General features: G+C 33.8%; 1 protein-coding gene across 1 annotated transcript in view; it reads left to right on the top strand.

The window, feature by feature from the left end:
* Window positions 1-21,088, top strand: part of LOC141325134 (serine/threonine-protein kinase 32C-like) — a 219,652-nt gene that overhangs the window by 48,317 nt on the left and 150,247 nt on the right. The window contains exon 2 of the mRNA XM_073833623.1: window positions 7,001-7,056. Coding sequence (XP_073689724.1) covers window positions 7,001-7,056 — 56 coding nt within the window. The remainder of the gene's footprint in view (window positions 1-7,000; window positions 7,057-21,088) is intronic.

Genomic DNA, 21,088 nt, shown 5'->3' on the forward strand with positions numbered 1-21,088 from the left:
TAAAAGTCGAATCAGAGCTCTCAGAGGAACAGGGGTTTGTCTGGCGTTATTGCGTTATTCTGGGAATACAAGAAAACAGACGCTGTTCCAGCAAACAAATGGCTAAACGTTAGTCATCACATTTGGCTGTCAGAATGATGCCTGTTTCTATCTGGTCTTTCTTTAAGCGTATTAAAGCGAGAGCAAACTTACCCACAGACTCCAGTTCATGAATGTAAAGCACTGCGATGCCAAGAACCGCTAAATACCATCGCAGAACTGTTTTCCATCACGGATTCAGCACCATACTGTACACACAACATCAGGAAACATACTGTAAAAATAACCCTAGTAAAAAGTAAGTTTTAAAATGCATTTATTTTCTACTAAGTATAGTTCAAGTCTGTTAACATAATATTACTCAAGACTTACTGATAGAAAAATGGTAATTAACTTAAAAATAGTAACTTACTTTTTCTATTTGGAGTGATATTAAGCCAAAAATGTATTTTCATGTCACTATTGTACGATAAATACTTTAAATATTATCGGTCTTTAAATGCGAAATATTTAAAGTGTACCTAGTTCCACTTTAGTATTTACTAAAGTATATCTTAAGTCCACACATTTAGTGCATTAAGTACAAAATTAGTTGTTTCAACTTAGACTTTATTCCAGTTCAGTATACTAAAAGTACAGTTGCAGGATATTTTTTAATAAGTGCATAATGTGTAAATGTATTTTTAGTATATTTAGAATTAAATAAATGTATTTAAAATACATTTTAGTATTTATTTGTCACTAGAGAAGACATTAAAAATTGCATTGAAGTTTTGATTTGCTATTTTATTGATTGAATTATATTTGCAATCCAAGTTTTCTCTTGTTTTCTTGTTAGGACTGATTCATGAGATCATAGTCTGCAAGTCTAAGGCAAAAACTGTGTTTTTTTGCACTGGTTGTTTTTGAGATTTAGGTCCATTTTGCTTCCATATCACGTCTTCATTCAGACTACTTGCAAGAAAACATACAAAATATGCATTTATGTGTTTGCTTTCTGTCTGTCGACTGTATTTTCAGATTTAAGGAGAAATGATGAAAGGAGAAATCCCAAATCCCCTCTGGAAAAACGAATGAATCTGGCTTTATCCACTGATCAGATATACACTGCTGCTCAAACGTTTGGTATCAGTAAGATTTTTTTTAAGACGTTTCTTATGTTCATTATTGGATTAAAAAATACAGAAAAAACTGTAATATTGTGAAATATTATTTCAATTTAAAATAACTGTTTTCTATGTGAATATATTTTAAAATGTAATTTATTTCTGTGATACAAAGCTGAATTTTCAGCATCATTACTCCAGTCTTCAGTGTCACATGATCCTTCAGAAATCATTCCAATATACTGATTTATTATCAGTGTTGAAAATAACAATTTAAAAAGAGCAGCATTTATTCAAAATATTAATTTTTTCTAACAATGTAAATCTATGCTATCACTTTTTTAAATTTAACTCATCCTTGGTGAATAAAAGTATCAATTTCTTTCAAAAAAGAAAGAATAAAAATTCACTGACCCAAAAATTTTCAAAGTATATTGTTCGAAAACCTTTCTATTTTAAATAAATGTTGTTCCTTTTAACATTTTATTCAAAAGTATTACAGGTAACAAAAAAAAAAGATAATTCTAATAATAAATCAGTATATTAGAATGATTTCTGAAGGATCATGTGACACTGAAGACTGGTAACAGCTGATGAAAATTCAGCTTTGTATCACAGGAATAAATTATATTGTAAAGTATATTAAAATAAAAACCATTATTTTATATTGTAATAACATTTTGCAATATTACTGTTTTTTTTCTGTATTTTTGACTAAATAAATGCAGCCTTGATGAGCATAAGAGCCTTTTTTTTTTTTTTTTTTTTTAAACATAAGTCTTACTGATCCCAAACTTTTGAGCAGCAATGCATGTTTTGGAAATATCAAGTAAAAATAGTTTTAGTTTTAATTGTAGGGTTTTAGTTGCTTTAATAAATTCAGCAATTGTATCAATTTGGCAGCACTGTTGGATAAGAACAAAACTTGAACTGAATTAATCTGAATAACGACTGTCTTGTCTTCTGTAGATCTGCTTTACAGCTGAAACTGAAATTGTCTTAGTGTCAAATGTTCCTGTTAAATGTTACATTTCCCTGTTTATTACAGTAAAGCTGCTTTGAAAGGATCTGTATTGTAGAAATAAGTGTGCTTGACTTGAATGGTATCAGGCAGCGGAAATCTGTTCCGTGATTGCTTCAGGTCAACAGGAGAAACGGGTCGCATGAAAGTTCAAGTAAGAAAGCGTCTACGGAATGAGATTCTTAAGAGATGCTGGGAGTCTTTAGAGCGTCTCAACTCTCACATCTTCAGAAGTGACCCGAGGCGGCCCACGTCCTCTCATGTGGATGAGTGTGTTTCTGAGCCATTCTTCATTGTGTGTGTGTGTGTGTGTGTGTGTGTGTGTGTGTGTGTGTGTGTGTGTGTGTGTAAATGTGTGTGTGTTACAGCTTGCCTCAGGATGCGGTTAAACGCAGTAGAAGCATTAGTGGAAGGAAGCTTCAGTCTGCTTCATCTGCTCACATCTACATCACAGCATTGCTTTATCATCAGTGGACGAGCTTTCAATTGGAAAAAACCTCAGCATATCACTAAATACATGTCTAATCAAAACGCTGATATCACTGATGCTTGAATATATTGAATATAAACATCTTCATTTAGCTTCACTTGATGCCACCTACTATTAAAAGTACATTAAATGCACATTCAAAAGCATTAAATGAAACGATGAGCCATCACATTTAGTTCCCTAATGCATTACACTGCAAAAAATGTTTGAAACTGTATTATAATTGTTAGAATGGTCATGTAAAACTGATGGTGCAGACCAAACTGTAAGTCGTAGAGACTTGAAACTTGGAGGGATGGTAGTACTCACTTCGCCAACAATGACACCAAATCTCGCCCCAATCGGCCCGACGGGGGAGCTACAGCGATCAAAAGTACGAAATTGCTCATAACTCCTAAACCATCAATCGCAGACTCAAGTGTCTTATGCCATTGGAATCCTTGGTTTACGTTGTGCAAAACATTACTCAGATTTGCATACTGCAAAATTTTTTTAGGTATTTCTCTTTTTTTTGAAAAACCTACTTTTGCAAACTACTCCTCCTAGGTTTTTCACCCGATCGGAACCAAACCAGTGCAGTAAGATAGAGAATAGAGAGCAAATATCAATAATTATCAAACTTTTGACTCATAGTTGCAAAGGGATGCCAAAGTGTTTGAAAGGGGCAGGGACACTATTAGTAAAATGCCTATAACTCCTGAACAGTCACAGGACAAATATCGCAAAGCTTGGCCACTAGGTGGTGCTATTAGAGGGGAAAAAAACATAAATGGCTATAACTGCGCAACAGTTTGTCCTTTCAACATGAAAATTAGTGTGCACAGTCTTGGTCTAAAGTTCCACAAGTGTCTATAAGGACATTTGTTTACCTCAAAAAACATACAGTAGGTGCCTTTGGCTGACAAATTTTGAGCACCTATTAGACATGGTTAAATGAGGCCGATTGGGACGAAACTTGGTGGACCTGTTTGACTCATGGCCCCAAAGGTGTGAGAGAAATTTAAAAGAAATCAGCCACTGGGGGGAGCAATATCGCATTTTTCAAGGGCATAAATAATTGTACGTATATTCATCTGATAGAACTCATTCCGGACAAGTTTGTCTCTAGAACCACTGCTGTAATCAAATCGTTTGTTTTGATTGAGAAGATGTCAAAAACCTATTGCAAACTAGTTTTGAGTTTTTGGCTCAATCTGCTATAATCACTGCAGTACAATTCTCTGGACGCTCTAGGTCAATAATTATCAAAACGAATATTGAAATGTACCCTTTACTGGGGTCGTTTAGAAAAGGGGCCTGTCTAAATTTACCCATAAATCCTATAAAGCCTAAAGGAAAACTCAAAACTTCATGAAACCTGGTGAGCACATGCGAGAGGTAATTCTAAACAAGCATGCAAGTTTTAAGGAGATCAAACCACAGCTGGTGCTATAACAGTCATAAACGGTATAAAACAAAATATCTCTGTGGTAAATTACCTGGATTTGCCAAAAATTTAGGCGATTTCGGTGGTCACATGCTTGCTAAACAATGTCTTTTTCTATATTTGCTTTAAAAAAAAGCACTTGAACTCTGGTATATTTTCGACTTGTTTTTCCTTCAAATCAAGATTCATTTACTTGAGAAGCAAAATGACTTTCTGAAAACTGTATCAAAATTTATTAGTAAAATCATATTAAAACAAAAACAAATACCTGTCAATGGGGTCAGAAAAAATAAACTTGATTTGAAAGGAAAACAAGTATTTATTTATAAAGTACTTAAAGTATTTATAAAAAGAAATCACTTCAGTTTTCTCATTAAACAAGACTGTGATTTTGCTTCTCAAGTAAATTTATCATGATCTAAGAATCTTCAGATATTTGTTCTGGAAAACATGACAAAACACTGAGGAAGAATATGTTTTGTTGCACTGTCGATATAAAGGCAGTATCATGGTGAAAATTTGCAGTTGTTTGAGGTTCAGTCGTGACGCTGTTTTTCTGCTGATCTCAACAGAAACAGGATAAAGGTCGAATCGATGCGCTGTGTTTTCTCATGACTTCACACACGCTGGAGTTTTTCTGATATGAAGCATTGATTGGCTCTGCTGACATCAGACATTCAGATCAACAAACAGTTGCTCTGAGAGCATTTCTTTTGACAAAAACTCTTTCTTTCTATTAGTCTAAAGTGTGTTTTTGAAGCTGAGCTGGTCCTGATGCCAACAGACCATAGAAAAACACCTGATTAATGGCTGCTGATTTTGCAAGTTTGCAGTTTTCATCCAGTTTTGGATTTAAAATGCAATTCAAACAATAGATCATGGGTTTGATTGCCAGTGAATGCATGAACTGATTAAATTTATACATGGGTCAAAGACGTTGAGATGTCCATGTCAAAAGAAATTTACAAAAGTGGTTTTATGTCCATAGAAAGCACATTCGATGTAAGTAAAGTGTCTACTTTTAAGGTTTTAAAATTTGTTTTTGTAGAATAAAATGTCAAAATTTGGTTGACATAATGTTACATTGTCATTCAGTGTAACGCAATATTTATGTAACAATTCTAACAACATGCTTATTCTGACTTGTACATATTCAAATATACAAAAGAATAAGGGAGCATATTACATTTTATTGTGTTTAAAATGAGAAAAAATGTTTTTTTTTTCTTCAAATAATCAGTAATTTTAATATGTCATAAATTGTTTTTTGTTGTAAATATGCCTGACAAGATTGTTACACTGAATGACATTTTAGTGGGTGTCTTCTGTAAATAAGGGGGAAATGTATGATTTTTTTTTTTTTTGCTCAGAAAAACAAAAACAACATGCAATTAAATTAAACAGAAAACTTTTTAATATATTTTTTTTTTATGGAAAAACAACAATTTAAAGCAGTGTTATTGTTTTTATACTTAAACGCTTTTTCGTCTTTGACCCACATGCAATGCAATGTAGTTGTGTAAAAATGTCTAGATGTTTGCAGTCTGATCTAAAAAAATAAATAATTTTTTGAAAAACAAAAATGTTAACTGACATAAAATTGATTTTTTTTTTCTGCTAGTTGGCAAGGCAGTATTTCTCATTTAATTTAGTTTAATTTGATGTACTAAAATAACTAAAACTAAACCTGAAATAAAATGAAACTATATGGAAATACAGTACTGCTTAAAAGTCTAATGCTCATCAAGACTGCGTTTATTTGATCAAAAATACAGAAAAAAAATTGAATCTTGTGAAATATTATTACAATGTAAAACAACGTTCTGCTATTTTAATATACATTAAAAATCAGTGTCAAGTTGATCATTCAGAAGTCATTCTAATATTCTGATTCATTATCAGTGTTAGAAACAGTATTTCTTTGGAACCTGTGATGCTTTTCTTTTCTTTCTTTTTTTTAAAGCAATTAATACTTTCATTCACAAAGGATGTGTTAAATTAATAAAAAAGTGAAAGCATAGATTTATATTGTTCGAAAATATTTATATTTTGAATTAAGGCCATTCTTTTTAACTTGTTATTCATCAAAGAATCCTGAAAAAAAGTATCACAGGTTTAAAAAAATATTTGATAATTCTAATAATAAATCAGTATTTTAGAATGATTTCTGAAGGATCATGTGACACTGAAGACTAGAGTAACAGCTGATGAAAATTCAGATCTGCATCGCAGAAATAAATTATATTTTAAAATATATTCAAATAAAAACCATTATTTTATATTGTAATAACATTTTGCAGTATTATTGTTTTTTTCTGTATTTTTAATAAAAAAAAATGCCTGGATAAAAACATTAATAGTCTTTTGAGCAGTAGTCTATACAAAATAAATAAAGACTGTATAGACTTATATAAAACACTAAAGATGACAAGAACACTAAACAAATTCACTGAAACGTTAACTACAATTAAAATGAAAACTTTTCCTAAATCTTGCAATTCTGGCAAAAATGCTTAAATTTTAAAATAAAAACTTGCAATTAAAAATTTGAAATGCATTACTAGCACACTATTAAATGAATACTGTGCAGTATGTACTACTAAATTGTTACTAAATATGGGTTTGATCAAATGCAAACTTTCAATGACATGTTTGGATAAAAGCATCTGCTAAATGCATAAAAATATGTAAAACAGCACTCGTTATTATACACATTTCAAAAGCAATAGCTATTTTTGCATTAATGTCATTTATTGCATACGATTTCATAAGTGGAGTTGTGTAATATGGTGCTTCTTCAGATTTATATTCACATGGCAGAGGTAAATGATGACAGAATTGACTGCTTTGGTGAAGAAACTCTTTAATCTTCTTGCATTTCCTTGTATTGATTTTCTCTTTTCCTTGTTTCTTTGTAGTGAACTTCGATCACTTCCAGATTCTGCGGGCCATCGGGAAGGGCAGCTTTGGGAAGGTAAGACGACCAACTCGCATCCCTGTATCTCCAGAACCAGCGGAGCTTGTTCAAAGAAATGAATGAGCGGATGATGAAAGATTGGTGCGAATGGTGTGTCACATGTAAGTACAGTAAGAGACTGAAATCAACGCCGTTGGCAGGAACCCTGGGTAATTCAGCCGCTCTAATTATCCTGCGCTCCCGTTATCTGAAACCAGGCCGGCTGAGATTTAACGCTAAAGTAGGCCTTAAGTAATTACTATTTAATTTTTCTATTAATCTGGACCATAGCAGTTAATTAATTGAAGACATCTGACATGAGAAAGACTCAAATCACACGCGAGATCTGCTCAGATTCACTGGAGAGCAAACACAGACATCTGCTGCTGTGAAAGAGAAACAGTTACTGAAACGCAAGATACAGTCAAGAGTCTTTATGAAGAAACTCAGATCTCCATTACATCTCATGAGCTAATATGAACAATTTACTGTCAAAAGAAACAACCTTGGTTAATTCTGTAGCTCAGAGATGCTCATGACCTGATGACCTTCTAATTTAGCCTGCCATTCCATATCACTAAAGCAGGGAAAATATATAGAAAAAATATTCCTTTGAGGCTTATCATGATATATATTTTTGTTTTAACAGATATTTTAACAAATCTTTTTTTTCTTTAAAAAATTGCAAATAAAAAACCTTTCAAATGTTGTAATTATTGTATTTTTGTAGTAAATAAAAAATATTAAAATAATATAGATTTTTTTTTTCAAATTAAAAAATATATCACATTATATATCTTTTAGTTTAATTGTTTAAAATATCATATGCTTTAATATAATATAGTAGGATATAGTAGGAGTTTTGGCATCTCTGCTCTAGACAGTGATATTGTAGTATCATTGAGATACTTTTATAGTTTTTATTAATATTTTGAGCTAAAATGTAAGTGAATTAAAAATACTTATTTCAGTCAAAACATCTATTAAAATATGTAAAAATAATTTTAAATTTTCAAAAAAAATTACATTACATAATTTTGTTTAATTATTTAAAAATGTTTAAAATATAAAATGTTTTAATATAATATAGTAGGATATAATGCAACATTTTCTTTTCACCCACTGCCTCAATTACGTTTGATTTTGGCCCTATTAAAAAGTTTTTGCATCTCTGCTTTACAAAGTGTTGTTTTAGTTTTATTGAGATTCTTTTATAGTTTTTATTAGTATTTTGAATCTGTTTTTTTTTTTTTTTTTTTTAATGTTTGGAAAATTTATTGTTTGTTTTTGATGGTTTAGTTAATTGAAGACTAGGTAGTTTAGCATAATGAAATATTGAATTTAATGATTATGCAAAACTATATAAGTAAATTAAAAAAAAACTTATTTCAGTTAAAAAAAATTAAAATAATATTTAAAAAAAAATTCAAATGTTCAAAAAATATTATGTTATAGATTTGTTTAATTTTTTTTTTTAAATAAAATGTTTTAATATAATATAGTAGGATATAATGCAAGATTTTCTTTTCACCCACTGCCTCAATTACGTTTTTTTTTTTTTTTGCATCTCTGCTCTACAAAGTGTTGTTTTAGTTTTGAGTTTTATTCATAATTTCAATCTTTTTTTATTTTCATATCTTCTTTTCATTTTTATTTTAATGGTTTAGTCATTTTGTTATTTGTTTTTGTCAAGTAGTTTGTGGAGTTTATATATATATATATATATATATATATATGTGTGTGTGTGTGTGTGTGTGTGTGTGTGTGTGTGTGTGTGTGTTGTTTTTTTATTCATCTTTATTTCAGTTTTAGTTTTTTTGTTACATCAAGTTAAACTAAATGAAAATGAATAATATTGCTTTGGCAACTAGCTCAAATGAAATAAGTATTTTTTAAAATATATATTCTTATTTTATTTCAAGTAATAAAAATGGTTTTCTTCATGCTTTTAGTTTAATAAACTATAATAACCCTGGCCTGATGAATCTGATGAGGGATATTCAGCTGGACTACTTAATTGAGAAACTAGGTCAACACTAGTTTAGTATAATGAAATAATGATTATGCTAACTATAAGTGAATTAAAAAAAATTAAAAATTAATTAAAAATTAAATATTTAAAAATAATTTCAAATTAAAAAAAAAATATTATGTTACACATTTTTGTTTAATTTTTAAAATATGTTAATATAATATGTTTTGATTTTTTTTTTTATGAGTTAGATTTTTGTCCCTATTAAAAAGTTTTTGCATCTCTGCTCTACAAAGTGTTATTTTAGTTTTATTGAGATACTTATAGTTTTTATTAATATTTTGAATTTTTTTTAAATATTTTTACACTAGTTTAGCATTATGAAATAATGTTTGTTATTAATGAAAGGTGCAAATGATGCATATTACACAATAGTACACAAAATGGTTTTGTTATGGTTAGTTTTAGTTATTTTGTTACATCAAGTTAAACTAAATGAAAATGAATAATGTTGCTTTGGCCACTGGCTCAAATGAAATAGATAGATATTTTTTTAATTTCAAGTAAAAAAAAAAAAAAAATCAAAACAAAAATGTAGCAAACTATAATAATTAGTGAATAAAAAAAAATTAAATATTTAAAAATAATTTCAAATTTTCAAAAAAAAATTGTTACATATATATATATATATATATATATATATAATATTATTATTATTATTATTATTATTTATTATTATTATTATTTATTATTATTATTATTATTTTTTTTTTTTTATATGTTATGATTTTTTTTATGAGTTAGATCTTTGGCCTTATTAAAAAGTTTTTGCATCCCTGCTCTACAAAGTGTTATTTTAGTTTTATTGAGATACTTATAGTTTTTATTAATATTTTGAATTTTTAAAAAAATATTTTTACACTAGTTTAGCATTATGAAATAATGTTTGTTATTAATGAAAGGTGCAAATGAATGTCTTGAAGATGCATATCACACAATAGTACACAATGTTTTCAAAATAGTTTAAGAACTGTTCACTGAAAGGTTCTTTGGGAAACCAAAAACAGTTCATAAATGGGGTCACTGCAAAAACACCCTTTTGAGTCTTTAATTTTAAGAGTGTACTACCTAAAGTGTACTTTTTACTTTCTGAGACTGTACAGTGTTTTCAATGAAATCAGATATTTTCATATATGGTCAGAAGGACTGATGCTGATGAAATGCAGCAGCTGTCAAACATCAGATGTGTCTGCAGCTAATATTGTTCTCAGAGTCTGATTTCATCTTTCCCTTTAGTCTTTTTAAATGGCCTTTTAGGAAATAAGTGACCCTCTTCTGAAAGGCGCAATAAATCACGTCACAATGAGTTTGAATCGCCTCATCACGTCTTCATCGTAGCAGTAACCATAAAAATATGAGCAATGGCTGATTTTGACAGATGCTTTCTCCTGAGAACACACCTGCTTTATGAGAACAGAAGAGCACCTGCGCTCATGTGCAGCACCGCTCAATATTATATTACATGCTTGTAGAGACGCCGGGAAAAGTCTCGAAACATCATTAATCTGTGGATCGCTCACATGTGCTTTAAAACTGTGCTTTTCGAAGTACTTTCCGTGACACATATCATGTTGTGTGTTTGATTGAAGAGTGTTTTTATCTGATTTACTTCCCATTGCTTCTGAAGTTGAACAGCTATAACTTTCTATTCCCACGGTGAAATCTCAGCAAACTTTATATGCATGAAGGGTATGTGGCTAATTGCATTTTGTGTAATTTGAGGATTAATGGAATGTATGGTTGCTTGGCAACTAGCAGTTTAATTTGAGCTAGAGCAGAGGTGCCCACGGTTTTTAGTACGAAGGGCCAAAAATCAAACTTGATTTGAGGAACGTGGAGCAAAAGTAAATGTTGCAAAAAAATATATATATATATATCAACTATACTGCAGAGCTCCACTATTTGCTATTTGTTATTTGACCACCTGAAAGATATTTTTTCACAAGTGATTTCAGTTCTATCTATCTATCTATCTATCTATCTATCTATCTATCTATCTATCTATCTATCTATCTATCTATCTATCTATCTATCTATCTATCTATCTTAATCTAATCTAATCTAATCTAATCTAATCTATCATAATTTTAAATTAAAAAAAAAATGTAAAAAAAAGTTTTTGATTTTTAAAAACAACATAATTTAAGACCAAATGTGACCCTGGAGCACAAAACCAGTCTTAAGTAGCACAAGTATATTTGTAGCAATTGTCAAAAATACATTGCTGCATTATATCTTATTATATTAAAAAATATGATATTTTTTTTATTTGTTAAAAATATTTTTTAATAAGAAACAAACATAATAAAATGTATTTAATTTTTTTTTTTAAATGTATCATTAAAACCAAATGTGACCCTGGAGCACAAAACCAGTCTTAAGTAGCACAAGCATATTTGTAGCAATAGCCAAAAATACATTGTATAGGTCAAAATTATCAATTTTATGTCAAAAATCATTAGGATATTAAGTAAAAATCATGTTCCATGAAGATATTTTGTAAATTTTCTACCGTAAATATAACAAAACTTAATATGCATTGCTACACTTTAAAAAATGCTTTTCTTACTTAGATTTTTTTTGTCTTGTTTCCAGCCAAAATATCTAAAAAAATATTAAATCAAGAAGGATTTTCTAGACGAGTAAAAATTACTTTCTTGTTTTCAGAAAAAACAAGTCAAAATTAAGTGAGTTTTTGCTTGAAAACTGGGGTAAGAAAAAAAATCTTATTTCAAACAGAAAACTTGATTATTTTTCTTACCCCATTGGCAGATTATTTTGCTTGTTTCAAGCAAAAACACTTAATTTTGACTTGTTTTTCCAGCTAAAATGTCTAAAAAATTCTTAAATCAAGAAGGATTTTCTAGACAAGTAAAAATAATTGTCCTCTTTTTCAGAAAAAACTGTCAAAATTAAGTGTTGCTCACCTAATTTTGAAAATAATTTTTACTTGTCTAGAAAATCCTTCTTGATTTAAGAATTTTTAGATATTTTGGCTGGAAACAAGACAAAAAATTGAAGTAAGAAAAGCATTTTTTGCAGTGTAAGAACTTAATTTAGACAATTTTAAAGGCGATTTGCTCAATATTTAGTTTTTTTGCACCCTCAGATTGCAGATTTTCAAATAGTTGTATCTCGGCCAAATATTGTCCTATCCTAACAAACCAGACATCAATGGAAAGCTTATTTATTAGCTTTCAGATGATGCAGATGATGTATAAATCTAAATATAATATAAAGTCTTTCGCCAACAAAACAGTCTTTCTACCACTCTGCATCTGAAAGATAAAGCAGAATGTGATCTTAATAGAAACCAGAAGTTTGTAAGACATGCTGATTATGAGCTTTAATAACACTAGTTGAGTTCATCCCAATCTGAAAGCCACCTTCAGCGGCGTCTGGGGTTGATTTCTGTGTCCTGCCGTGAGACACGGTCCCTCGGAGAGCCGCTCCGCCAGGGGCCGGCAGGATTATATTCTCCATCAGAGCGTTTCACACCGCCGTTTATCAGACATGATGACAGAGTCTGTTTCTCAGCAGAGACGCTTCCCGCTGCCAGATCTCAGTGTAATTGCAATCTTGCGTTCGTTTTTTAAAAAATGCAACTGGGACACAACAAATCAAGACTCATTAGAACAGGAGCTCATTAGTCTGAGAACAGAAATTATCCTAAATTGTGCATGTTAAAGTGATAGCTCAGCTAAAAGTGCTCTTTCAAACCTTCTGCGTCACTTTAACTGTTTCTAGGTCACTAATCAAAACCTTTTTTTTGTTTGTTGGGAAAGCATCAGAATTTATAACTTTTAATAATAATTAGTTGTTTCTTTTGTATCCAAATAAGAAAAATGAACACCGTTTTAAAATGTAGGGTCAGTAAGACTTTTTAAAGACACAATATGTAAGTTTTCGCCTCTAGAGGGTGCAAATTCAAAACAAACAAAGAACAAAGGCGTAGTTTGATGATGCTGTGATTGTGTGTGGAATCATGGGAGTTGCTGTCTTCATCCTCACAGCCATTGCTATCCGTCGGGACTCTGAATAATGTTCATGGATGAGCTAATGTATTAAAAAAGGTTAAAAAAAACAAAACTAATAGTTATCACCTTACTTACCCAGTTGATTGATTACATTGATAATTGCAAACATTTGTTGTATCACAAGTTTTCTAAAATTTTAGGCTTTAATAAGCAAATGAGATATTATTTCATGAAATATGCACTCATTTGCAAACACTGTTTTTTTTTTATCATTTTGGGGGGAATAAAATTTATATAATCAAGCTAATCATATATGAACAAATCCCTCTGTAAAAACCTTCAGGATATAGGCAGGAATAAAAATGTAAAGTGTGGTGTGTGTAAGTGCTACTGAAGTGGAGATTTATGGCTCAGTGTAGGAGAAAAAACTCTTGGCCTTTAAAAATCTGTTTTGTAATTGAAATCTATTGGCACAAATAGATACAGTGTTATAAAAGAAACACTTAACAGTGTTTTTTTTGGATGTTTTCTTTCCACTAGTCTGAAAAAACACTTAATGAAAAACCAAAAAGCCCAAAATCTCAAACTTGACAGGTGCATGAATAAACAGTGTTTTTGCCCGCAATATCTCCCCTTAAAGACATGAGACTTTATAACAGTACAAGTTTTCTGCAAAAACATCGGAAAATAGTTTACATAATACAATTAAGAAAACTGAAATTGCTCAAAAAATAATAAAAAGGAGTTAAGCAAATAAACCAGCAAAGGACCAGCATAAACCATCAAAGGACCAGCATAAAAAATCAAAGGACCAGCATAAACCAGCAAAGGGCCAGCATAAACCAGCAAAGGACCAGCATAAACCAGCAAAGGACCAGCATAAACCAGCAAAGGACCAGCATAAAAAATCAAAGGACCAGCATAAACCAGCAAAGGGCCAGCATAAACCAGCAAAGGACCAGCATAAACCAGCAAAGGGCCAGCATAAAAAAATCATAGGGCCAGCATAAACCAGCAAAGGACCAGCATAAAAAAATCAAAGGACCAGCATAAACCAGCAAAGGACCAGCATAAACCATCAAAGGGCCAGCATAAACCAGCAAAGGACCAGCATAAACCAGCAAAGGGCCAGCATAAACCATCAAAGGGCCAGCATAAACCAGCAAAGGACCAGCATAAACCAGCAAAGGACCAGCATAAACCATCAAAGGACCAGCATAAACCAGCAAAGGACCAGCATAAACCAGCAAAGGACCAGCATAAACCATCAAAGGGCCAGCATAAACCAGCAAAGGACCAGCATAAACCAGCAAAGGACCAGCATAAACCATCAAAGGACCAGCATAAACCAGCAAAGGGCCAGCATAAAAAAATCATAGGGCCAGCATAAACCATCAAAGGGCCAGCATAAAAAAAATCAAAGGACCAGCATAAACCAGCAAAGGACCAGCATAAACCATCAAAGGGCCAGCATAAACCAGCAAAGGACCAGCATAAACCATCAAAGGGCCAGCATAAACCAGCAAAGGACCAGCATAAAAAAATCAAAGGACCAGCATAAACCAGCAAAGGACCAGCATAAACCATCAAAGGGCCAGCATAAACCAGCAAAGGACCAGCATAAAAAAATCATAGGGCCAGCATAAACCAGCAAAGGACCAGCATAAAAAAATCAAAGGACCAGCATAAACCAGCAAAGGACCAGCATAAACCATCAAAGGGCCAGCATAAACCAGCAAAGGACCAGCATAAACCAGCAAAGGGCCAGCATAAACCATCAAAGGGCCAGCATAAACCAGCAAAGGACCAGCATAAACCAGCAAAGGACCAGCATAAACCATCAAAGGACCAGCATAAACCAGCAAAGGACCAGCATAAACCAGCAAAGGACCAGCATAAACCATCAAAGGGCCAGCATAAACCAGCAAAGGACCAGCATAAACCAGCAAAGGACCAGCATAAACCATCAAAGGACCAGCATAAAAAAATCAAAGGACCAGCATAAACCAGCAAAGGGCCAGCATAAAAAAATCATAGGGCCAGCATAAACCATCAAAGGGCCAGCATAAAAAAATCAAAGGACCAGCATAAACCAGCAAAGGGCCAGCATAAAAAAATCATAGGGCCAGCATAAACCATCAAAGGACCAGCATAAAAAAATCAAAGGACCAGCATAAACCAGCAAAGGGCCAGCATAAAAAAATCATAGGGCCAGCATAAACCATCAAAGGGCCAGCATAAAAAAAATCAAAGGACCAGCATAAACCAGCAAAGGACCAGCATAAACCATCAAAGGGCCAGCATAAACCAGCAAAGGACCAGCATAAACCATCAAAGGGCCAGCATAAACCAGCAAAGGACCAGCATAAAAAAATCAAAGGACCAGCATAAACCAGCAAAGGACCAGCATAAACCATCAAAGGGCCAGCATAAACCAGCAAAGGACCAGCATAAAAAAATCAAAGGACCAGCATAAACCAGCAAAGGACCAGCATAAACCATCAAAGGGCCAGCATAAACCAGCAAAGGACCAGCATAAAAAAATCAAAGGACCAGCATAAACCAGCAAAGGACCAGCATAAAAAAATCAAAGGGCCAGCATAAACCAGCAAAGGACCAGCATAAAAAAATCATAGGGCCAGCATAAACCATCAAAGGGCCAGCATAAAAAAAATCAAAGGACCAGCATAAACCAGCAAAGGACCAGCATAAAAAAAATCATAGGGCCAGCATAAACCATCAAAGGGCCAGCATAAAAAAATCATAGGGCCAGCATAAACCATCAAAGGGCCAGCATAAAAAAAATCAAAGGACCAGCATAAACCAGCAAAGGACCAGCATAAAAAAAATCATAGGGCCAGCATAAACCATCAAAGGGCCAGCATAAAAAAATCATAGGGCCAGCATAAACCATCAAAGGGCCAGCATAAAAAAAATCATAGGGCCAGCATAAACCATCAAAGGGCCAGCATAAAAAAATCATAGGGCCAGCATAAACCATCAAAGGGCCAGCATAAAAAAATCATAGGGCCAGCATAAACCATCAAAGGGCCAGCATAAAAAAAATCATAGGGCCAGCATAAACCAGCAAAGGACCAGCATAAAAAAAATCATAGGGCCAGCATAAACCATCAAAGGGCCAGCATAAAAAAAATCATAGGGCCAGCATAAACCATCAAAGGGCCAGCATAAAAAAAATCATAGGGCCAGCATAAACCATCAAAGGGCCAGCATAAAAAAAATCATAGGGCCAGCATAAACCATCAAAGGGCCAGCATAAAAAAATCATAGGGCCAGCATAAACCATCAAAGGGCCAGCATAAAAAAAATCAAAGGACCAGCATAAACCATCAAAGGGCCAGCATAAAAAAAGAACAAAGGACCAGCATAAACCATCAAAGGGCCAGCATTAAAAAAATCAAAGGACCAGCATAAACCATCAAAGGGCCAGCATAAACCAGCAAAGGACCAGCATAAAAAAATCAAAGGACCAGCATAAACCAGCAAAGGACCAGCATAAACCATCAAAGGGCCAGCATAAACCAGCAAAGGACCAGCATAAACCATCAAAGGGCCAGCATAAAAAAAGAACAAAGGACCAGCATAAACCATCAAAGGGCCAGCATAAAAAAAATCAAAGGACCAGCATAAACCATCAAAGGACCAGCACAAACCAGCAAAGGGCCAGCATAAAAAAATCATAGGGCCAGCATAAACCATCAAAGGGCCAGCATAAAAAAAGAACAAAGGACCAGCATAAACCATCAAAGGGCCAGCATAAAAAAATCATAGGGCCAGCATAAACCATCAAAGGTCCAGCATAAACCAGCAAAGGGCCAGCATAAACCAGCAAAGGGCCAGCATAAACCATCAAAGGTCCAGCATAAACCAGCAAAGGGCCAGCATAAACCAGCAAAGGGCCAGCATAAAAAAATCAAAGGACCAGCATAAACCATCAAAGGTCCAGCATAAACCAGCAAAGGACCAGCATAAACCAGCAAAGGACCAGCATAAACCAGCAAAGGACCAGCATAAACCAGCAAAGGACCAGCATAAAAAAATCAAAGGACCAGCATAAACCATCAAAGGTCCAGCATAAACCAGCAAAGGACCAGCATAAACCAGCAAAGGACCAGCATAAACCAGCAAAGGACCAGCATAAACCAGCAAAGGGCCAGCATAAACCATCAAAGGTCCAGCATAAACCAGCAAAGGGCCAGCATAAACCAGCAAAGGGCCAGCATAAAAAAATCAAAGGACCAGCATAAACCATCAAAGGTCCAGCATAAACCAGCAAAGGACCAGCATAAACCATCAAAGGTCCAGCATAAACCAGCAAAGGGCCAGCATAAACCAGCAAAGGGCCAGCATAAAAAAATCAAAGGACCAGCATAAACCATCAAAGGACCAGCATAAACCAGCAAAGGACCAGCATAAAAAAATCAAAGGACCAGCATAAACCATCAAAGGGCCAGCATAAACCAGCAAAGGACCAGCATAAACCAGCAAAGGACCAGCATAAACCAGCAAAGGGCCAGCATAAACCATCAAAGGTCCAGCATAAACCAGCAAAGGGCCAGCATAAACCAGCAAAGGGCCAGCATAAAAAAATCAAAGGACCAGCATAAACCATCAAAGGTCCAGCATAAACCAGCAAAGGGCCAGCATAAACCATCAAAGGTCCAGCATAAACCAGCAAAGGACCAGCATAAACCATCAAAGGTCCAGCATAAACCAGCAAAGGGCCAGCATAAACCAGCAAAGGGCCAGCATAAAAAAATCAAAGGACCAGCATAAACCATCAAAGGACCAGCATAAACCAGCAAAGGACCAGCATAAACCAGAATCCAAGCACCAAAACATACCTTACCAGCATACGCTGTTTTTTTCAGCAGGGATATTTCAAAGTGTACTAAAAATGCATAAAAAAGTATTTAATTAGTAAACTATCAGTATACCTGTAAGTTCACTTTTAGTATACTTTCAGTACAAACCAAAAACATAGATGTAAACTAGTTGTGTACTCAAAGTTTGCTACTGTTATACTTAAAAGTATACTTTTATATACTAGAAATTGGGCCAATTTAGTCCCAAGGAGTATTGAAATAGTGCACTTAAAAGTATACTACTAGGACACTGATATTTGTATAATTACTACATAAGTAAAGTTCAAGTATATTTTAAATATGGTTCACATGAGATCGTCTGAATGAATCCTTCAGCCCACAATGCTTTTCTGTAATTGTTTGGTTGTTTCTCAGTTTGTGTGTGTAGCCGATAGCGCTTCTCTCTCTCTCTCTCTCCTCGGATGAATGTGTTCAAGAGCAAATGAAGCCTTCAGTGTTCTTCTCTCATCTGGTCTTCCTCTTTCTCCGCTCATCCGTTTCCAGCCCTTTAATTTTTAATTTTCGGCCAGTTCCAGGTCTCTGTGTGTGCAGATGAGATGTTCAGATGTTGGATGAATGATGTGCTTTGTTATTGGGGTTGTAAGTGCAGCTTGTGTGCTTTCATTTCCTGCGCTGCGTCACTGAAGAGAAAACAAATTTACATAAGAGGAAATGATTTCTCTTTATCACTGACAGACTCATCAGGGCTGTTTGGAAACACTGCGGCTCAGTGTGTGTGTGTGTGTGTGTGTGTGTGTGTGTGTGTGTGTGTGATTGTGATGATTCAGAGAAAAATCACTTTGCTTGTTCCAGTCAGATGTGTTTAGTTCAGCTTTGATAAAATCGAATCCACTCCAGTCAATCTCACGGATGATTTTACGCCGTCACGAGGGAATGTGATTGGGTTTGGAGAGCAGAGGCTTCGTTTGGATTCAGATACACTCATAAAAAATAAATGGGTTTCTATTGTGATGCATTAGAATAGATCTTAAGTGTTAAGAAGGTTGTAGCCCTTGTGCTGAAAGTCTTTTATCTAATTTGGTGTTTCCAGCCAAAAATGAGATTATTTAAAAAAAAAACTGCCTGTAAATCTCTCATTATGCTGCATTATCATCAAATCTTGGATCAACTTGATGGTCCGTTGATCTGAGCTTCTGCAGCTCAGTTTTTGAGTGAAAAAAGCATTATTTAGGATCTTGTATTTTCTCCCCAATTTTTTTTTCCTTAATTTTTTTTTCTGAATTGCAAGTTTCAATTTTAATGAATAGTTTAATAAAAATCTGTTAAAAGTTTAACAAAAACTATATATTTATAGCATTATGAAATGCAAAGAACAGTCCTTAAAAGAACAATTTAAGGCATTTTAAAATGCTTGCAAATATCTCTTTATTTCTGTACAGTCGTGGCCAAAAGTTTTGAGAATGACACAAATATTAGTTTTCACAAAGTTTGCTGCTCAACTGCTTTTAGATCTTTGTTTCAGTTGTTTCTGTGATGTACTGAAATATAATTACAAGCACTTCATACGTTTCCAAGGCTTTTATCGACAATTACATGACATTTATGCAAAGAGTCAGTATTTGCAGTGTTGGCCCTTCTTTTTCAGGACCTCTGCAATTGGACTGGGCATGCTCTCAATCAACTTCTGGGCCAAATCCTGACTGATAGCAACCCATTCTTTCATAATCACTTCTTGGAGTTTGTCAGAATTAGTGGGTTTTTGTTCGTCCACCCGCCTCTTGAGGATTGACCACAAGTTTTAAGATCTGGGGAGTTTCCAAGCCATGGACCCAAAATTTCAACGTTTTGGTCCCCGAACCACTTAGTTATCACTTTTGCCTTATGGCACGGTGCTCCATCGTGCTGGAAAATGCATTGTTCTTCACCAAACTGTTGTTGGATTGTTGGAAGAAGTTGCTGTTGGAGGGTGTTTTGGTACCATTCTTTATTCATGGCTGTGTTTTTGGGCAAAATTGTGAGTGAGCCCACTCCCTTGGATGAGAAGCAACCCCACACATGAATGGTCTCAGGATGCTTTACTGTTGGCATGACACAGGACTGATGGTAGCGCTCACCTTTTCTTCTCCGGACAAGCCTTTTTCCAGATGCCCCAAACAATCGGAAAGAGGCTTCATCTGAGAATATGACTTTGCCCCAGTCCTCAGCAGTTCATTCGCCATACTTTTTGCAGAAGATCAATCTGTCCCTGAAGTTTTTTTTTTGGAGAGAAGTGGCTTCTTTGCTGCCCTTCTTGACACCAGGCCATCTTCCAAAAGTCTTGGCCTCACTGTGTGTTCAGATGCGCTCACACCTGCCTGCTGCCATTCCTGAGAAGTTCTTGATGATCCTATAAATTGTTGATTTAGGTGCAATCTTAGTAGCCACAATATCCTTGCCTGTGAAGCCATTTTTATGCAACGCAATGATGGCTGCACGCGTTTCTTTGCAGGTCACCGTGGTTAACAATGGAAGAACAATGATTTCAAGCATCACCCTCCTTTTAACATGTCAAGTCTGCCATTCTAACCCAATCAGCCTGACATAATGATCTCCAGCCTTTTGCTCGTCAACATTCTCACCTGAGTTAACAAGACGATTACTGAAATGATTTCAGCAGGTCCTTTATTGACAGCAATGAAATGCAGTGGAAAGTTTTTTTTTCGGCAAAGAAGGACTATGCAATTCATCTGATCACTCTTCATAACATTCTGGAGTATATGCACATTGCTATTATAAAAACTTAAGCAGCGACTTTTCCAATTTCCAATATTTATGTAATTCTCAAAACTTTTGGCCACGACTGTACAATTGTTTTTTTCTGTTTTAATTTTTCTGAATTCCATTTTTTTATTCATACAGTTTAACAGCAATCTATTAAAGGTAAAAAAATAAAAAATAGGGCCCCATGAAATGCATATAAAAAAAATAAATTAAGTCAAATTGTTTTTTTTAACCACATTCTGTGTTTTCGTTTTATTATTTGTTTTATTATTGTCATTTCATGGATTAATTTACAATAATATGAACCAGTTTTCTAGGTGAAAATTTCTAAGGCCTTATAAAAATGCTTACAAAATTCTCTATGTCTTTACAAATTCATTTTTTTTGTTCCATTTTTTTATGGATATTCTAGTTTTAAATGATACAGTTTAATA

Source organism: Garra rufa, chromosome 2 (assembly GCF_049309525.1).
Source record: "Garra rufa chromosome 2, GarRuf1.0, whole genome shotgun sequence".
In the NCBI taxonomy this organism is placed as follows: Eukaryota; Metazoa; Chordata; class Actinopteri; order Cypriniformes; family Cyprinidae; genus Garra; species Garra rufa.